This window comes from Neltuma alba, unplaced genomic scaffold (assembly GCF_004799145.2).
Source record: "Neltuma alba isolate B1F8T4 unplaced genomic scaffold, ASM479914v2 tig00004508_pilon, whole genome shotgun sequence".
NCBI lineage: Eukaryota > Viridiplantae > Streptophyta > Magnoliopsida > Fabales > Fabaceae > Neltuma > Neltuma alba.
In genome coordinates, this window is record NW_021633738.1 from 228,151 (window position 1) to 248,473 (window position 20,323).

The following is a 20,323-nucleotide window of genomic DNA, read 5'->3' on the forward strand; positions in this document are numbered from 1 at the left end:
TTGTTATGAAAACATGTATTTGTACTCAAACACTTGCAAAATTTTGAAAAATTCTATAAATTCAAACTTACAAATTTATGTATGTACTTTTCTGGTCCTAAATATAAGACCCTAATATATATAACTATAGAAAATAAACTAATGAATTTCTATCACTTACCGTTCAGACATAATTTCATTTTGGTCCTTCGATATTGCATTGAAAATTTTTTCATAATTTCGATATTGAATTGAAATAAAGCGACAGGAGCAATCCTCTATAGCTCGTTGGGTTTGTGAAATCAGTGAGAATGTGATGAAATGTAATCATGGGGAATGTAATGTAGTGCAATAACCATTACCATGAAGTTGCTTGGTACAACACTAAAAGTGGTAAAATGCAATTTACTATTTATATTTAATCAGATGCAAATAAAACTGAATGGACAGAAATGCCTTTACACACAAATAAAATTCCCATTGTTGCCCCTTGTTCATCATTCCTCATCCCCCTCTCCACGTCTTCACCTAGAAAAATCTGGACAACGAGTCCCTTCTTCAACAAAGAGAGTCCTGGAGATTCATATCCAGTAGCTCCCACATGATTTTATACATGGAATCACCCAACCATGATAAGGAGCTCAATATAGACAATGTAATTAAGTGATTTCTCAAAATCTGATAACTATTTCTAATTTAGAAGATAAATCCTGCCTAAAGACGCCATGAATGCATTCTATCCAAAATGGGGATCTCATTACATTGAATCCCTAAAAGTTCAAACGAATAAATGATAGAAGATGAAGAAACGAAGAACGAATAAGAACAAGGAACAAGAGCAAGAAATTAGGTAGAAATTTAGGAAGAAATAGGGGAATGGGGAACAAGAATGAAGAACAACCAAGAACGATGGAGGAGGATGGAGGAGGAAGGAATGATGAAGGTGCCCATTGGTGGAGGAAGGGTCTTTGGGAATGACGAGGGTAAAGCGAGATGATCGGGAAGCCAAGGGCAAGCAAGGTCTTTTCACATATTCTCATATGTTGTAACTCCCATTCTTCACCTTTAGTAGTGTAGTCCTTATTACCTCATATAATGTATTCTTGACATATCTAGTAATCACTTTTACAACCTAAATGTGCCAACCAAACACTTGGAAGGGGGCATTGCATTAGGAGTATAAAGAATCCTGATGTAATGCATAGAACCAAATGGGCACTTAGTAAAATTTTTCCAAAAAAAAAAAAAATTCCACATGATAATTTTGAAAGAGAAGCATCTATACAGTTCAATATTTAGGGTGTGTTTAGATAAAACCAAACCATAGTTTGGAGAATAGTTTCTGGAGAATAGATTCTGAAAAAAATAGATTTTGGAAAGAATAGATTTTGTGAAAAAGTGATTTTGAGAAATATGAGTGTTTGGATAGTTGTTATTAGAAGTACTTTTTATATATACAAATTGACATAAATTAATATGATAATTATAGAAAAAATATATTTTATGATATATTTTAATTTGAAGGAATAAAATTGTTAATAATATATTTTTTATTAACATATATTAATAATATATAAGATAATATAATTAATAAATAATTAATATGTATATATATTTATAAGATATAAGATTAAATATGTTTATAAAAAATATTTTTATAAAAAAACAACAAGATACATATCCTATAGGCTCTCACACTCTCCCTTTTTTCTTCAAAAGTAAAAAATTTCTGCTTTTCCCAAAACCATGGTTTTGATTTTTTTAAGGGTGTTTGGCTAACATTTTTCCCAAACCATGGTTTGGGTCCCAAAACCATGGTTTGGGGTGCTTGCCAAACACACCCTATCCACATATACCAACTGAAAATAATAGAGCCCCCAAGCTGGGCTTTAGAGCCCCTTTGGTTTAATTACAAAATTGTAATGCAATAAAAAAACTGAATGCAACGTAAGTATCATGGAAATCAAGCACGAATTTTTATTCTTTTTTTCCCGACAAGAAGTTAAAATCAACGTCGCCACAACAAATTTGGCATGACTACTATCAACATTCACTGCTGTCCCGAAAGATGTATTCTGGTGTTTCTTGCCTCCTTTGGGGGAAAAAAGAAGAGGAGATTATGCAAGAGAGATGAAGGGTATGAAATAAACAAGCCCCAACTTAACCTGCTCATTTATCCAACCCAAATGACCGTCCCAAAACCAGCCTGGTCATGACAATCCAACTAGAGAATTAAGGCTCATTGCGAAACCCAGTTACTAGATTATAAAACCTAGCGTTGGATGGTTCTTTTTAAAAACAAAAAAAAACAAAAAACTATGGATGCCTGTTCTTTGCAAAACGAATTTATAGATACATCATTTTTTACAAATTATTAGTTACACTGCAAAAATTACTTTGCACCATCAGATACAACTAATGGAGAGGCCAAAATGAATATTGGGTTGGCACATATTTACTTTATAAATGGCACACAAATGCAGAGAAAAAGAAAACATGAAGAGGAAAACCAAACAGGAATCTCCACCTCATGAAAAAGCATTCTACTGCATCACATAGTCACGCTAGAGTTGCCCTCTTGCCTTTTGCATCTCTTGACTGCACCAGAGATATGATAGCCGCATCAGGAAGGGAGCGGGATAAAATGTGGAATCTCTTTGAATAAAATACAGGCACATGAACAAAAACAGGAAGGGAGCGGGATAAACCTGAGCAGCAACAGATCTCTTTGAATCTAGGAACTGGCTGTAAATCCTGTAAAGTCTTCTTTTCTCCTCATCTGAAACAGATGGTCTAGCCCTGGAGGCTATAACCTTGAGAAGAGTGTCTGTAATAACCGGTCTTCTCTCAGGCCCAGAGGTGTTCGCATCATCCAAGACTTCATGAACTGCTGCAAGTTGGGCGTCTGAAAGGAGAGCTTGGAGATCAGCTCCACTAAATCCCTCGGTCATATGAGCTACAGCAGCCAAATCCACATCACTGGCCAGGGGCAACTGCATTAATTAAAACCAAATCATTGGGTTGGGAGAACATCGAGTTTAGAAGACAAAAAGTGGGAAATTGGTGCACATCCACAGCATAATTATTAGTGTATTTTAGGATATGTTGACGAACTTTCTCAATTAATGTGTTAACTGCTCTGCTTAACGCTGCCTAACGCATTATCAAGTCCAAGCTTAATTGAGTCTTGAAATTCACGTTGTGCTTAACATGCTAGTCACTTTGATTAATGTGAGAAGTGTTCAAGACAATAAATATCTTTCAAACTTGTTTTACGTGATTAACGTGTTAACTGACCAAGCTTCTGACAAGCATTTAATGCGTTTAGTAAAAAGCAAAAAGCATAATTTCAAATAACGTCTCCATGAGTATCATAACAGCTATATAAGTGTTTCAAGCTAGTTGACAAGCATTTAATGCATTTAGTGAAAAGCATTTTTTTCAAATAATGTCTCTATGAGTATCATGACAGCTACATTAGTGTTTCTAACTAGTTTACGAGAAAAACTATAAACACCACCACATTTAAGTTGGTAGCTATAAGATGTACATAAGATTACTTTGAGCACATTAAAATTCATTGAAAGCTCTCTTATTTTATTTCCTGAACTTTAGTGTCTGTGTCTACTCTTGTGAGAGTACTCATTACAAAAATCTTTATTCCATCGTATAGAAAGATTACTTAAGATGCGGGATTAAGTGAGATTATGGGATTCTAATGGTACTTAAGTGGGATAAGAAACTCTATTCCACAAGTTAACTGTTAAGGTGAGAGAACAATCCATTTAAATATCTTATTAAGTATCCCATTCTACCAAGTCTCCATAATTAGCCCCCCATGAAAAGTTAATGCACTTGTGGCTGCACTCCATAGCCCTATATTCAACCTCCTGCTAGTTAGAACCCTCCATGAGTAGCTCTCTCCAAAAACCCTCCATGACTCTTGATACCAATTGATAGGCACCTAAATGAGACAAAAACCAATTTATTTAAATACCCTATTGAGCATCCCATACTACTCAATGTGGTACTTAAAATTCCATACTACTAAGTCTCCATTAGATTCATAATCTATACATTAATAGACCTTGGGTTACAAGGCTAGTATTTATCTTGTGGATTGTAAAAGAGCTTGAATTACAAGGCTAGTCATTAAAGCAGGAGAACCAACTTAGGTAAACACCCTATTGAGCATCCCACACTACTCAACGTGAGACTTAGTATTCCATACTATGAAATCCATATGAGATTCATCTCTGTAAGTTAAAAGAGCTTGAGTTACAAGGCGAGTATTTGTCTTGCAGATCGTTTGTAAACTTGCTATCATAGTGGAAATACTTACGTGTAACCTAAAGAAATGGATGCAAGCCAAGTGATTTAGACCGAACTAGTATAAACCTTAAGTGCATTACTCTCTACTTGAGCTTCACTACTCTTGATGTCAAAGCTAATCTTGCACACTTTGCTTTATTGCTCTTCTCTATTTTATCTTTTTTCGGTGTCACAAAATATTTTTCTTAGTCACCCAATTCACCTCTCTCTTAAGTGTCAACTTATCTAAAAGATACCATATATTAACCCAGAACCTCGCGGGTTTTTCACAAGGAAATATTGTCTCTAATTGAACTCTATCCAATATGGGAAGACGTCAATTCTCATGTTTGACATCTTAACAATCTCTCCCTCCAGTGTGAATATACAACAACAACAATGAAATCTTCACAAAAGGCCTACACAATGAAATCTTTGAAGGATTTGTGCGCAAGTTAGATATGATTGACATTTACGATCTAACTTCAAGAGGAGCGTGGGAATTCTACCGGAAATTCAAGGATTTAAAGAGATTTTATTTGATTCTTCATTAATTGATTCTTACTGTTGTAGCATAGTCACCTATAGGATTATTGCTATTGATTACCAGTTGATTCCTTTCCTTGTACAGCTGTATCACTGCACTATAAATTCCTGTACATACTCTCGGTTTATATGAAATAAGAGAATAGACAGTTTGCTCAGATTTACTCTCAAACTCTTATCATTTTTCTTCATTTAAAGGGTTAGTACAAATTTTAGTCCTTCAAATTTACCCTCATTTTGGTTTTGGTCCCTCAAGTTTCTTTTCATTTAAAATATTAGTCCCTATAATCCAACAAAAACTTAGACCACTTTGCTCCTTGAGGGACCAAAACCTATGGTTTGAAACTTAAGGAACTAAAACCAAAATGAAAGCAAACTTAAGGGATCAAAGATTATATTAACCCTTATTTAAACCACCCAACTTGAATTTTATGATTAACATCACCATTAATTTCACCATCTTTTTGTTTGATCCTAAATGTCTAAACTTTTCCACTTATGGGATGATTTGATCTCCCAATCCAACCTCCATATCCTTCTCCCAATCCAACCTCCATATCCTTTCTAGCACAATCTGCATAGCGTATGGGCTTCAAATGGTATGCATTCTTTTTAATCTAGGCTTCCATCATCATCTTCACACAGGTCCTTGCCATAACCAAACTCAAGAGTAGGAAAACAATTTCTTGCGTTAGGAGCCCCTATTTATAACATTAGAAACCTCGCTTGTAGTCCATGCTATTAGATCCTATACAATCAATGCTGATAAATATTTACAAATCATATCCTATTAGTTAATCCTATACTTTAATTAGATATTGTCTTACAGCTTCAAATAAGTCTAGGCTCCAAAGCAGGCTCCCATCTGAAACAGTCTTCCAACTACTTCCCTAATCATTCAGCCCAGCTTTCTCTTGCTACCACTTTCTTTTTCTGGTTTTCCTCGCATAAACACGTGTAAAATTTTGTTGCATCATCAGTCACAGTCAATGTACCCTCTTTATCTCTTCTCACCCATATTCCTTGATTATACCCTTCTACTGAGAGTTTTCATGGCAGTAGGGGGTTGATGAAGTAGAGTAAACCCATCAGATATGCATGCACTTCAGTTGTCAGTCTATAAGATAGTTCAGGGGACTGATTGATTATATGGGCATATCATTAATTTTGTTCGCTTCCAGATGCATAAACATTAACCCAAGAAAAAGAAAAACAATACAGCATTGTCGCATTTCTATGCATTGAGTACCTCACTGTCAATATCCTTATAGCCACAAATGCACAACGGTGCACATTAAATGAAAAACACTACCCCCATACATAAAAGAAATGCTAAGATATTAAGCAGCGGGGGAAAATAGGATATGTATAAGCAGTGGGCAAGCAAGAAATTAATAACCAGGCAGTTTAACATACCTTTCTGGAAAGTACGGTAAGAATTTCAAGCCTTTCCTGCTGAGATGGAAAGTCACAGAACAGAAGTCGATCTAACCTGCCTGGTCTTAAAAGTGCCGCATCAAGCAAATCCGGTCTACTGCTTTACATGAAAAATAAGTCAGCATTGCAAAGGCATGAGAAAAGAAAATTTTCAATCATATCAGCAGTAGTCCGAATGGGTAGATTGATTTACTTAGCAAGGCACCTAATGCGTCTGTTATTAGATATAAACTACATTAAGCACAAAATTATAGAAAAAACTCAAGAACTCACTATTCTAACACAGCTACTCAAGCCAATAATTATTCAAAGTCCAACTTCAGCTGGTTACATAAAAATCCAGGAAAAATACAAGAATGTCATATTCAAACCGGGAATCCAAAACCTACACCAAACACTGTGCCTCAAATGATTGCATGCTTCCAATTCAAATGAAAAATAATGTTGTTCCCAAGGATCAATTGCTAAAATTTGAAGCAACTGTGAATGCAAATATAATGCAGAATCTTAAGCAATTCCAAAATCATGTCCTCAAAAGACAAATAGCTCAATAATCTTTATCAAATGAGCGAGAAAGGAAGCAAGAGTAGAGAGAATTCAAGTGATTATTATTGGTTGCATTAGAGTCATATTAGTATTTAAGTAGAGATTAGTAATAGCCAGTATAATCCTTTCTAACTCAAAACTCAATAGCGTTGTCCTTCATCTCAAGTTATGATAGCACCAGTTTTGAGCCTTTGTTCCTTCCCACGATCAAACCCCCTCATAGTAGTGGTAACCCAATTTTGCTAGATAAGCTAGTTACTCTCATCGAGCTTTATAGAGACTGCATGAGAGAACATTTGAGATGAAAGTTTGGTGGCTTGATTGAGGTTCTCCATTCAACCAATCCCTAATAACAGGATGAAATTGAGACTCAGAGGGAAGGGGAGAGAAATAGAATGTATGGGAGAGTGAACTTATATTGATAGATGTTGGGTACAAATATATAGGCATATCTTGTGGCACCCAAGAAACATATTCTAAGTTCAATTGCCTACTCTAAGATCTTCTTTGATCAAGAATCAAGGTCGTGGCATAGCTAAGAGATCAATAAACCCCTCAGGCCCATAAACACAAATGGCACTCCCTATTTGCTACTTCCATAACAAGAAGTTATTGTCATCAAGCTTTCATCAACATGGAGGGGATGAAAGTAATGACATCCTTCATCGATAAGAGGAGAGTCAGGTACTCTAAGAGTTGTCCACCTCCAAGCTTATAGCTCTGATTCCATAACAGATGTGTATTATTCATAGAATTTGAGTATATTAATCATAGCTAGCATTAGAGCACATATCAGTATTTAAAGTGTAGAAGTGAGTACAAGAGACACTAGAGAGCCTCATAAAAACTAACTCTTGACTACTATTAACTAACCATCTAACAATCTTTGATAGATCCCATGAACAGCCCCTCAGCATCCTTATTTCTAGCATCCAATATCTGAGTTGCAAGCCACGATACCCAAACAAACACAATATAGAGCTGAAATCTTATATTAACTCTTTCCTTTTCTCAACCAAAGTTCCAAAACACACAAAAACCTCACATGGGTAATCATAGAACAAAATCATGTTTGGAGACTAATGAGAGGTCAAACCCAGTTCCAATGCACGTTTTGAGAAGGCTCTGGGTCAGCAATGGTGGGCCATTGTGGGGTGTTTTGCTAGGCTCAAGCCAATAGGTAGCGAGAGTAAAGCTAAATTGTACATGATCCACTTCAATTCAAGGCCTTGTGACGGCTCTTTAAATTGTCAAGATTTCTATTTACAACGGTCAACGTGCACTATTACATGTCGCCTCATGTAGAACCATTTCTTTACCTAGTGTCAGTAACCCATTTTCCTCTTTCTACCACATTGTTGAAGCACCACTTTAAGAAAAATTGCCCCCTTTCTCCACATTATTGTCCTCAACCAATTTGTGCTCCACTTCAACTTGGAACGCCTTCTTTTACTAAGAGGTACATAACTTTCAGTTCTTGCACTTGTCAGTTTATCCAGTTTTTCCGACTCCTTAAACAAGTACTTTATGCTACTCAGCTTCTCTGTGATGGTCATGTCATTTTGTTGTATTATCTCCCACGCAGCACAAACATAGGGAGGAAAAATTGTTGAAATGGGGTTTTATTTGCAGCGAGTTGAGTCTAGAATAACCCTCAGCTTGAATGCCATAATAGTGAAATCTATCAAAATATAATTCCAAAGAAAATTAGGATTTTACCATTATTCAGGAGTCAGAGCTTATTATTGTCTAGAAGTCTCACAGTTATCTTCAGGAGTTTAACTAGCAATTCATCCATATTTATAAATAAAAATAATAGAATTAATAAAGAGGGGACTGCCACAATGTTTGCACGTGTCTCTCATTCATCATATTTCTGTTTTACCAAAAATTTAAACAAAAATATGTACTGATGAAACTAACCTGGTAGCAGCAAAAACAAATACCCCTGTTAAAATCTCAACACCATCTAACTCGGTCAGAAACTGTGAAAAGTGAAAATATAAATATCAGATTATAATCAATATAAGATAAAGTAAGAAGTGATGAACTAATCACTAACTTGATTCACAACACGATCAGTGACTCCAGTATTGTCATGTCCTCTCTTGGGGGCAATCGAATCGAATTCATCAAAAAAGAGTAGACATGGTGCTGCCGCAGCTGCTTTAGAAAATATATCCCTAACCTGAAAGCAACATTCAACATAGCACATGAACGAGACCAGCTTATAATGAGCCATTATGATAGCATCATTGTAATTTAAGTCTAGAAGCCCCTGTTGGAATTGGAAGTATATATTACTCATATGAATGAAAACCTTCTACACACAGAGGAATTGGCCATGTCACCAGATGGACACTCAAAAAAAGAAAAAAAACTATAAATCAAGAATTTTGGCTCAGCGAAGGGTCAATAAACTTCAGGAAAACTAGAATACATGTACATTAGGATGTCGGATGTCATGCTTTTATATTAAGCGAAGTTTATAGATTTAATAAACAAGTAAATGAGTTCAGAATAGCAGACAAAATTAACGCTAAAAGAAATCCATGCAGCCCCTTACAGCTTGTTCAGAAGCACCAATGTATTTGTTCAACAGTTCTGGCCCTTTCACAGATATGAAACGTAGAGAACAAGCAGCAGCAGCTGCACCAACTATGTGAGTTTTGCCACAACCAGGAGGTCCATATAAAAGGACGTTTGATCTTAACCTCAAAGGAGCTTGCGCAAAAGTTCTTGGAAACTTAGAAGGCAACTCTATCATCTGGAAATAAAACTCACAACATGAGAATCAATAACATAGGAAAAAGCGAACACACAAGATAGGGTAAACAAGTATCACAAGCAATCAGAATTAAGTTTTTGTTCAGCTGCTATGACAGTATTGGAGTATATAACACTTTCGATAATATACATTTATTTTGATATTCCATTATTTTCACCACAATTTATGCTCTCCATATTTTCCCATAATTTCCCATGCAATAAAAACTCTCATGCTTGAAGTGTAAACGAGGGAAACAATGTCTTATAAGAATATAGTACTTAAATATAACAGAAAGAAAAGAGAAATAAACTCCAAAGCTGTAGAAATTTAATTGTAAAAGGTATGTCACCTCCTTAATGGTGTTTTGAATGTCATCAAGGCCTCCCACATCATCCCAGCCAGAGCGTCCACCATCAGAAGAAGCTTTTGTAATGTCTCGCATTGCAACTGGAAGAAAATCATGCATTGCCTGAGAGAAATCTTCCATAAGTAAAGCAGGGCTCTCATGCTCATTAAGAGCAGCATTTGATGGGAGAAAGCGGGAAACAGCAGCATGGACAGCTCTATCAACCAATATTTCCTGAAAAGGGTAAAATTATTTAAAATTAGAATGCAACATACAACTCAGACATGGTCATAGCATTTTTGGCATTGAATAATATTCAACTTTCACAAACTAACAGTCAAACATCAAAGAAATTAAGTGGAGATTGTTAGGATGCAATTATAGGCATTTACAAAGCAATTTAATTAGGCAGAAACAAGAAGGGTCAAGACCATCCTGAAAAGTTGTCCAAATTCAAGCCAAAAAAAAAAAAAATCAAATTGTAATCAATTAATTTCACATCCCCCGCCACTAGCAGACCATTAATTGCAAACGTACAGGAGGAAAATTTTCCATTTCACAAACCCTACATAAATTCCGATCCCTATACAAAATGAGCTCTATGAAGATCATGAAACCAGCATATAATCCAGAAAGGGAAAAAAGGGCTTCCTAACTAGAACACCAAATTTAACACATGCTTCAAGAATTCTGGAATGGATGCTTTTATATCACGGCATCAACCCTCTTTCAGAGAGTTCAGGAGTTCAACAGCTTATCGTAGAACTGAGCAGGTCCATGCTTGGACCATATCTCAAGTCCAAAGAGCATCAGCATGAAGGGTCAATCTAGAGATATAACATAAAAAAATATGTGGAAACATAGTTCAAATACTTTCTAAAAACTAGGACTCAATAGTTCAAATACTTTCTAAAAACCAGGACTCTATTTTTTTCTAGGAAATATTAACTAAAATATTTTGGATAGATGACAGAGCAAAGGACTACTAAATAAAAAAAAAATAACTCTAAACATGCAAAACGAATCATCCCCATCTTTTACACCTAGGGGTGGGGACAGAGAGGCGAAACCTAAAACAATGTGAAGAAAGAAATGTTTAGTTCCCAGCAACTCATTTTCATTTCTCCTCACAATAGTGGTTTTTCTATACAATCCAGGCAACATAGGTGCACAACTACACATGTGGGTGCACATAACAAAAGGAATCACAAATTGATGTATAAGAAGCAGACATCCACTAGCTCTACGCCAGAAACACCTTATTGATGATTAATAGGACTAGAATTAGCAGAATACCAGATCATAACCATCATAGCCATCACATTTGACAGCTACGTCAAGCAGGATGTCATCAGCACATTGCAAGTGACGCCTTTTTATTTCATGCCTCAACATAGCCTCCCGCTCTGAAGCTGCAGGAGCTGGCAGCTGTATGTGAAAGTCAAATCTCCCTGGCAATAATAGAATCAGGGAATTATCACCCGAAACATGTAACAAAATGCAAATGACAAAAGAGAATCCTAGAGCCTTAGTTCTTATTGAGCTTCACTATACCATGTTATCAGCAAAAAGTAGCAAACCTGAAGAGCTTAAAGATTGTGGTATCTTCTCAAGAGCTTGTACAGAAGCTATGAAGGCTATTGGTCCAAACCCACATGATTTTCGCCTTCTCTCCTGTTTGATGAAATAGCATGAGAATAATTTTTCATATGATTATGGAGGAAAAATCATTAATATGCATGAGCACCAAAGTGAATATCTTATGTACATCACCTATCAAGTCCTACCCTTCCAAGTTCATATTTTTCACCTCAATTAACATTACAATCTCAGCAGGAGACTTCCACATTCTTTTCGTTGGTAAGAAGACTTCCACGTTTATTTCAATTGAAAGTGTGAAAATTCTCTCTGAATGTTCAAATAATTAAAAATCTAAAAATAATTGATGGTAGAGATGTAGGGTTCTTATTATAAACATTTTTTCGTTCCAAGACATTTCTTCTGAGAAAAAGTTTTGGAAGAAAGTGAAAGTGTGAGCAGACCATGCACACTCTTAACATATATTCTTGAAGGTAACAACAAAAGAAAGAAATGCTGAACAGCAGAAAATGTAAGGAAAGCAAAATTAAATCCACAAAAAGAAACCCCTGTGGGGAAAAGCCACCAAATGAGTATAACAATGCCAAGGCTCAAGATAATGTGTTCCACTCCACTTAAGTGGGTGCAGCATGGAATAATTTTAGGCACTTGCCCAAGAATGTTCGTCAAGAGGTATTAGAAATTCAGGAAAGCTTTGCAAGCTAAGGGAAAATAAGGTCAAAATTGAAATTTCATTATCCTTTCCTTCCCCTCAGTTGATACCCCACCAACTCTTAAGGTCCTACTACGAGCTCTATTAGCAACTTCCTTTACAGCAGAACCAACAAACCGACATACTAACATAATCATCTAGCAAAGCTCAACACCAATAACTCATAACAGGTTAAAAAAATATCTTCACAAGACTTTAAAGCCATGTCTTCCTAGCCCTTGCAAAATGCATTACAGTTATTCTATATTCAGCTCTACCCAATATTGATTGTTCTTTCTGCCATCTCTCTTTCCCTTGTCTTTCAGCTTGGATTTCTCTTTTTTATTCCAAAAGATACAAAATTATTAGAGATAATACACAGATCTAAATAAACCTCCTCTTTCTCTAGTAAACTAATCTGACACTATTAAACTAGACTTCCAATATAGTTAGAATATTCTGAAATGTAATTTCGCATTCTGGTTGCATCGACAAGGCAGGCAAATGTCAAACATGTAAGCAAGAATTTTCCTTAGCCAAAGACATTACAAAAATGAATAACCAGATTTTGTCTGTGACCTGGAAGTTCTTTAACTCCTAATATTATTATTTACTAATTGAACAACTTGACTATCTAAAAATTTTCCTTATCACGTTTCACTTTCCTGACATGAATAGTAAACTTCAATGATCATCTACAGCCATGTAATTCTAGTTAGAAATAACCTTTCCCTTCTGTTTGTCATCACTCACTACAATCATGCAAAACATATGACAGTGAATTCATCAAAATAATGGCAATGAAAATCATGTTAACATATTTGGAACTCAATTAAAAAAAAAAAAAAATTACCCCATATTCATCAATAATGTCAGTCAGAAAACTTGCGAGTCCAGCAGCAGACATTGAAAGTTGAGGCCCTTCCGACTCAGAGGTGGAAATCATGCTATCAAGATCATCAAAGATGACAATAGAAGGTGCATGATCTAAAGCTTCCATAACGTTGTTAGTAACTTCTTTCCGGATTGTTGGGACATTCTCCAAAGCTAATTTTGAACAAGAAACAAAAATTCTGCATAGCAATATATGCTGAATTCAACCTCAAATTCCAACAGTATTGATTGGTTACAGACAATGGAGGGAAAAAAGAAAACAGTAACACATGATAATTTAGAATTAATACATGTGTGCTAAGATGTCTCCATGTTTCTCAAAGTACTTTGCAACAGTCCTTGCTAGTGAAGTTTTGCCAGAGCCCTGAAAAATAAGATTTTGAATTTGTCAAACGTAATGATTATATTCACCCACATCAGATAAGTAACCTGAACAAAAATAACACCAACCATGATAGGAAGAGAAAGATTAGGATCAAATTTTAAGGATTACAGTGCAAAGTCACATTTGCAATAAGATCTTGCAGCCAAACTAAAACAATGTAATCGAAGTCACAGATAAGTGTAATATTATCAAAATTACTCAACCCAAAAAAAAAAACCCACTCCCACTTGAATGTCCATTGCTGTAGCTAAAACATTACTTCTTTTTAGACAAATGCATTTGGTTCTATATCTCATTCTCAGCATTCTCCAAATGAACTTGAAAATTGAGCAAACTAAGTGTGCAGAGGCCGTAAACAAGCAGTATTAATGAGGGTTTGGTTTGGTTTTATGATTCTCTTTCCATCATATTCAAAACAAGATACCATAGACCTAGCCACAAAGGTAAAAATAAGAAAACCCATAATGTCGCAAGATTGGTAAACCTAGAAAATTCAGAGCTTCCGCAGGGTCATGCTGCTAGGATTTAAACAAGATTTTGACTACCTGGCTCCAAAGCACTTGTAATCCAAAAAACTGTCAGTGCCTGAATGAGCTTTTATTGCATGACTTTTTATGCTGGAAACCACATGCAATAAGAGCTGATTCAGGATTTTTAATATCAGTTACATTGACACACTAAGTAAGAAATGCTTTTTCTGCTTAAACTAGCCGTCCGGTTTTTGTCCCTGTTATAATGACAATGAGGGATAGACTTTGCAAAATGAATAAGAGAACATCAGGTAAACTAAATATATGTTTCCAAACTACAGAGGAGTATGGCATCACTTTATAAAAGCAAAAGACACATGGAGGTTCAATATGTTGCCAAGAGTAAACAAGCATTTGCAGACTCTTGACATTGCAATGATGAGGACTTGTTGCCTGCTAATACCTTGGACTTAGTTAAATACTAGAAAAACAAAATTCAACTTACTGAAGGTCCATATATAAGAATATGTCCGGGGAGCGGCAAGTCATATGAATCAAACCACATACCAGAAGCAGAAGATAACAATACTGTCACCCCTGCAATCAGTAAGAAACAGCAAGTTATATCATTAGTAGGTAATATCATGAATATAAGAGATCCATTCAAAGCTCAAAGAGGACTTATCTTGCAACACTTAGGATTTTTTTCCTTTCAAAATAAGTAAAACTTCGTGGAAAAGAAATAGCAAGAAGGTCATAAACACTAATATGAATAAACTACCGCTTAGAAGTAGAAACAATTACAGAGAATAATTCATAAAATCTAAAGCTTCAAGAAAGGAACAAGGAAAATCGAATGGTCTGTAAAGAACTAAGAATGATAGAACCACCACAAGCAAAAAGCATTCAAGAATGCACAGCAAAACTGATGGGAAAAATGAATCAATTGAAGAGCAGATGGAAACTCCTTACAGAAAATACCTACTATTGATAACATCAGAAGCAGTTGCCCCCATCAAGTCAAGGCTTGTTACTTCTGAATTAATATGTTCTTCAGATATTTTATCTTCTAGAGATTGAATAGACACGGGATCAGTGAACTTTAGCCTTTTAAACAGCTGTTGATCTGCTGGATTTCTGTTCATTTTGTCTCTTTCACCAAGTGCAATTTCATATGCAGTGATTTTTCCGTGATGCAAGGAATCTTCACCAATAGTTAGTAAAAACAATAGTTCAGCTGTCTTGTTTCTGTTTTCTGATGAATTAGAAGCCAACTGAACCTTTCCATTAATCCCAAGCTTTATGTAACTGACTTCAAAATGAAGTAAGGTTTTACTACCCAATACTGGTGCTTTAACCTCCATACCAGTAAAGGAAGCAACCGCATCAAGTTGTGCACTATACCATAGTCTTAGAAGATGCTGTAGTCCATTTAGATTCTCCGACTGATTTGCAACATCTTCATCTGCTTGAGAATGGGATTCATCTGAAAGAACGTTAATAACTTCATTATGGATAGACCAATCCACAAGATCTCCAAAGACACCTGATGCAGTCCTTGTGAGCTTGTTTTTATCCATATGATTATCACCATCATTGTCTTGCCTTAACATTCGGAAGTGGCAAGGAGAAAGAGAGAAGGAGGGAATAGCTTTTTCCAAATTAACATCACATGCCTTCAAATAGACCCCTGCAAAAATATAAACATTGTGTTTAAAGGACAAACAAATTTTTCAACCCAAACAAACGTTGAAAAACAAAAGAAAAAAACAGCATAGCAGGCCGTTCAAACATTCTAAAATGAAGGAAAAATAGAAGCTATAGCACAATAGTAACCTTCTAAATTAACTTTATAAAGAGCCTACAACACAAAATAATACACAGGTTGAGAAGGAAGAACAAATGAAAAGGAAGAGGAACAATCCTAAGCAAAAGAAATCTACATATTATTATCTGATAAATCTATAGAAAGTCACTGTTAACAAACTATGAACAGTGTAACTTATAGCACCTCAGAATAAATAGCATAAGGAACGAAAGCAATCCTACCTCATTTAAGTAACAAAGCTCATAATCTGGTGTATAAAACTAGTATTGCATTCAAACCAAATACATCATACCCTTAAAGGGAGAACATGGCCCAGAACAAAAGTTTTTTTTTTTTTAAGCTATAACTCAACAAAACCTCACAATTCAAATCTGTCAAAACCATGAAAATTCATGACCAAAATTTAAACATCACAAAAAGTGCACCACACGTCAATATAGTAAAATGCAATTTCTGTTATTGTGATGAATGATGCACCATCAAAATGTTAAAAAACGCTACATTTCAGGCTCCAAACTATCAAGAGATTAAATGGCAAACACAATGAATTCAATAACAAATATTCAGTTTCAACATCAGAGAGAATAATTCATTAATGTGAAAGATACTTGGCTTTCATGGGCTTGCAGGTACGGTAGGTGAGTGTAAGACAGTTTGACATACATGAATGCAGACCAGCTCCTAAATACCGTCGAAGAGATTTAGAAACCATCACATGTCCCTTGGCCACTGACTCTGAAAGCAGAAGATAAACAATTGCTTGCCTACATCCTTTATCATCAGTTAAATTTCCAGAGTCAGCTTCCCTAGTAGCTGAACTGCCTTTCGTTTTCATAATGTTCATTTTGGAAGCACCATTGGCCTTCTTGTTAGCTATTCTTGGAACTACGTAGACCAACTGAAGCCTATTATTGAGTGACAACCGTTTGCTTGTTTCTGGGTGAACAAAAGCAGCAGAAGTAAGCTCCATATGAAGATCAACTCCTTTGACACAAGCACTAGTGCGACACAACTGGTCTGGATCCTGTATGCGAAGCAGCATCTTTGAAGTGTGTTGTCTATTATAGGAATCTGGATGCAAGTCCGCAAGTGAATCTGAAAACCTTTTACGTCTTTTTGGGGCAACTGCAACTTCAGTTCCTGGCATGAGTTGCACTGGAAAAATCGTATGATGTAATAAGAAACATCAATTAATAATTGATAAAACATCAAACGTAATTATTTGTGCCAGCATGCAAAAATTCATCCAAGAATAGAATAACAACTAAGATTGACACTTTCCTAACACACAGCATCCTTCTGCATGCTACAAATTTTTTAGTTTAAAAAAACACAATTTCATAATAATATTGAAACAGCATGTTCAAGAATCCTCTGGGCTGAAAAAATTATGATGTTCACATGTTTATTCTACCAGTCTAATAATGCACATGCATCAAAGTGTATTTCACCCTTGAATTTATAAAATTGCTTAAATTTTTATGACTGAGTCATATAAAATTTGTACATTAGAACTAGGACATTCATCAATTAAAACAGCATAAAATCAGCAACAAATCAACATTCTTTCTTTTACATACGCGCACATGCATGAATAAAGGAACAAAATAAATTAAACATGCTAAGGGAATCAGCCAATGAATATCAAGATATTAATTAATAAAATAAACTACCTCGGTAATGGGCCATTTAAGAGATTTATCTTTTGACAAATCAATTAACTTCTCCAAAGTTTTTGGAATCATTTCACTAAAAAGCTTGACTTTGTTTCAACCAAATATAATATTTGTTCTTTAATAGATTGTATATCAGCATTCACTTTCACTAGAAGGATGAAAATCGGAACAAAATCAAACTTTTGAATATTAAAGTGACCAAAGAAATCATTAGAGTCAATTTATACAAGTGGCATTTTGATTGAGTAAATGGAGTTTTACTCCACTGTTCCCTGGATTCTAGTGCAACCTGCTTAACGCTATGTGCTATTAATAATTGTTCACATTTGCCATCACAGTTCAATATATTACAAATTGAAAAAGAACGTAACCAAAAGTATCGTTAGTTAGCTTTGAGCTATGTCCATGTGTCTAGCAATATAACAAAAAAGGGTCGAGAAAGTATTTGACATCATCTTACCCACCGCTTTCTTGGGAATAACAGAAGCAACAAAGAACGTAATCATTGTGTGACCATGCAACCACAAAGGAAATCTCATTCCTTCATGGACAATCCTTACCTGCATGGACAAAGTAATGAGGAGCTTTTAATAAGTGCCCATGAGGCACACACATGAGGTCCAATACAGGTACAACACAGTAAAGATGAGATGAGGGGACAAAACAAATTCTACAAGGTCTGATAAGGTCAACTCGTCCACCCAGCAAAGTATAGGGTAAAAATGACAACCCCACACATGTCGCTGGTTTAAATGGCACACCTGGTTTAAAATTGCTGCCTCAGCTTGCTCAGAGTTCAGCTCCAAAATTTCCCAGTCGTCTTCTGTATGGGGTTCTATTGTAATCAGAGAAGCGTGTGGCACGTTAGAAGCAGCTTTTACTTGAACTCTAGCATGATCTGGCAAGGAAATGCATTCTGCAAAATGTTGCGCAACCTAAATTTTGCTATATTAGTGCTTAAAGAAATTGGGATGAAAAGATCACGCTGACAACAATTGACCAGAACAAAAAGGGTCAAATTTTAGTGTTCAACAGAACAGCAGAAGCATTTTCCACCCTGCAGAATACATACCCATTCAACCTTTCATGTATAGCTATGGCTATGCAACATAGATAAAAGGCTCAAACTATAGTGTTCAACAGAATCTCAGGCTTTGGAAAGAAGAGGGGCGATATATACAGCACAGCATTAAAGAAAAAAAGAAATCATGTAATGTAACCCTGAAGAAGACAACAGAGAGGAAAAGAAACAGTGTGGTATTCTCTAATGACGTTGGAAATTTTTAAATTTTGCACGGACCCTGGCCTTTCAAACTAAAATCTATGCTATACAATTCCTTAGAAACAGCGTGGTATTCTCTATTGACGCAGGAATTAAACCCTAAAATATACCATTCTTCTTTCAGCATCCCTTCCTTTTATTTTATTTTCTTTTTTTGTTGGGGCTCATAAACTGTCATGCAATTCGAAATACCTAAGACTTCAGTTGTCATCACCAGTGAATTGTCCACCATGTCAGCTTGTAGGCAAGGCCGCCGTTTCGCTAGAAATTGTCATCCCAGAAAAACCCAATTTCATGACTAAAACGATGACACGACTGACAAGGAGATTAAACGAAAAGAACAGTGAAGGTACCTACCTCTATGGCATTAGAGGTAGAAGTGGCTCCGGACCAAGCAACGAACCAGAGATCGTCAGAGCGAGAGCGAAGCTCGAGGGTGAGAATATGAGGGAGGGGCGTCGACCGTGTGGAATGCAGAAGTTGGATAAGAGGAAGAGGAAGAGATACGAAGCAGTTGTCTATGTTCCCCACCAACTTCACTTCCAACTCCATGGAAACACACAGAAAGAAACTCGACAATGTCGCGGGAGAGAACGAACTACGAGGCGCTCCTCTAAGGATCACAAGGGTGAACCAACCCAGCCAAACTTGACCATCATCGCCGTGCCGCCTTGGTCTTTTCGGATCGCTATTCCTTTTTATTTTCGGACATCAACGGTACAAAAGTTAAAAAAACACAAAAAAAAAAAAAGGAAGGGTGCTCAACAATCAACTAAAAGAAAATAATTAAAAAAGAAATTAATCAATCAATAAATCATCAATCAATTATTCAGTTGCCCTAAATTAAATTTATGAGAAATAGTGATGATTTCGTAGCTGTATCCAACGGCTAGATTTCTTAATGTTTAGATTTCTTTTAAATTTTAATTAAGGAAATAATGGGAATGGGCTAATCAATCAATTAAATTATCTAATCTGTCTAATCTCCATCTTCAATAATACTATGAAAGAAAAAACTAATAACTACTCATCGGCTCTAGGTCAGCCAAAAAAAACCACAAATTGTTTAACGTAACTTTTGTTTGATCCAAATAATAATTATCTAACATTAAATTTTTATTCTGTTTATTTTTATTACGGAAACCAATTCGTATGAGAATTACTCAAGAATCAATCAATTTTTTCCGGAGAATAGTTTAAGAGTAAAAAAAAAAATCAATCATCAATAAATATATAATCTATTGATCTATGATGATTTATGACAAAAACTACTAATAATAGATCACGAGCTGTTTCTTGGCACAAAAAACTTGCGATGAGCCGTGTGTTACGCTGGTTAAGAAAAGAAAGAAATTCATGAGCTGTAATCATCTAACAGTATTTTTGGTTAGACCTAGGTAACAATATGGGAGTGCGATCAATCAATTTTTTTGGAGAATAGTTGAAGGGAAAAAATAATAATCAATCAATATATAATTTATGTTTATTTATGATAAACGGTTAATAATAATTCATGGACTGGATCATACCTTAAAAAAAAGGAAACTCATGAACTGTAATTAA

At 35.5% G+C, this 20,323-nt stretch overlaps 1 protein-coding gene across 4 annotated transcripts; it reads right to left on the reverse strand.

Moving 5' to 3' along the window:
• Positions 1-2,276: 2,276 nt before the first annotated feature.
• Positions 2,277-19,395, reverse strand: LOC114745018 (peroxisome biogenesis protein 1). Of its 4 annotated transcripts, none has more exons than XM_028933160.1 (17): positions 19,118-19,395; positions 18,240-18,413; positions 17,939-18,038; positions 16,466-16,957; positions 14,960-15,664; positions 14,480-14,571; positions 13,410-13,483; positions 13,079-13,298; positions 11,516-11,609; positions 11,232-11,386; positions 9,939-10,169; positions 9,386-9,586; positions 8,882-9,007; positions 8,743-8,804; positions 6,253-6,370; positions 2,688-2,972; positions 2,277-2,577 (listed from the first exon to the last, which is right to left on the reverse strand). In XM_028933160.1, exons 1-17 carry the CDS (start codon positions 19,310-19,312, stop codon positions 2,539-2,541), a joined length of 3,363 nt encoding a protein of 1,120 aa, XP_028788993.1. In that variant the 5' UTR covers positions 19,313-19,395; the 3' UTR covers positions 2,277-2,538. The 4 variants fall into 4 exon arrangements, with proteins under 4 accessions (XP_028788993.1, XP_028788995.1, XP_028788994.1 ...); XM_028933162.1 differs by having other exon boundaries at positions 18,240-18,394; positions 19,118-19,199; XM_028933161.1 differs by lacking the exon at positions 19,118-19,395 and adding an exon at positions 18,953-19,007 and having other exon boundaries at positions 18,240-18,394.
• Between the last annotated feature and the right edge of the window lie 928 nt (positions 19,396-20,323).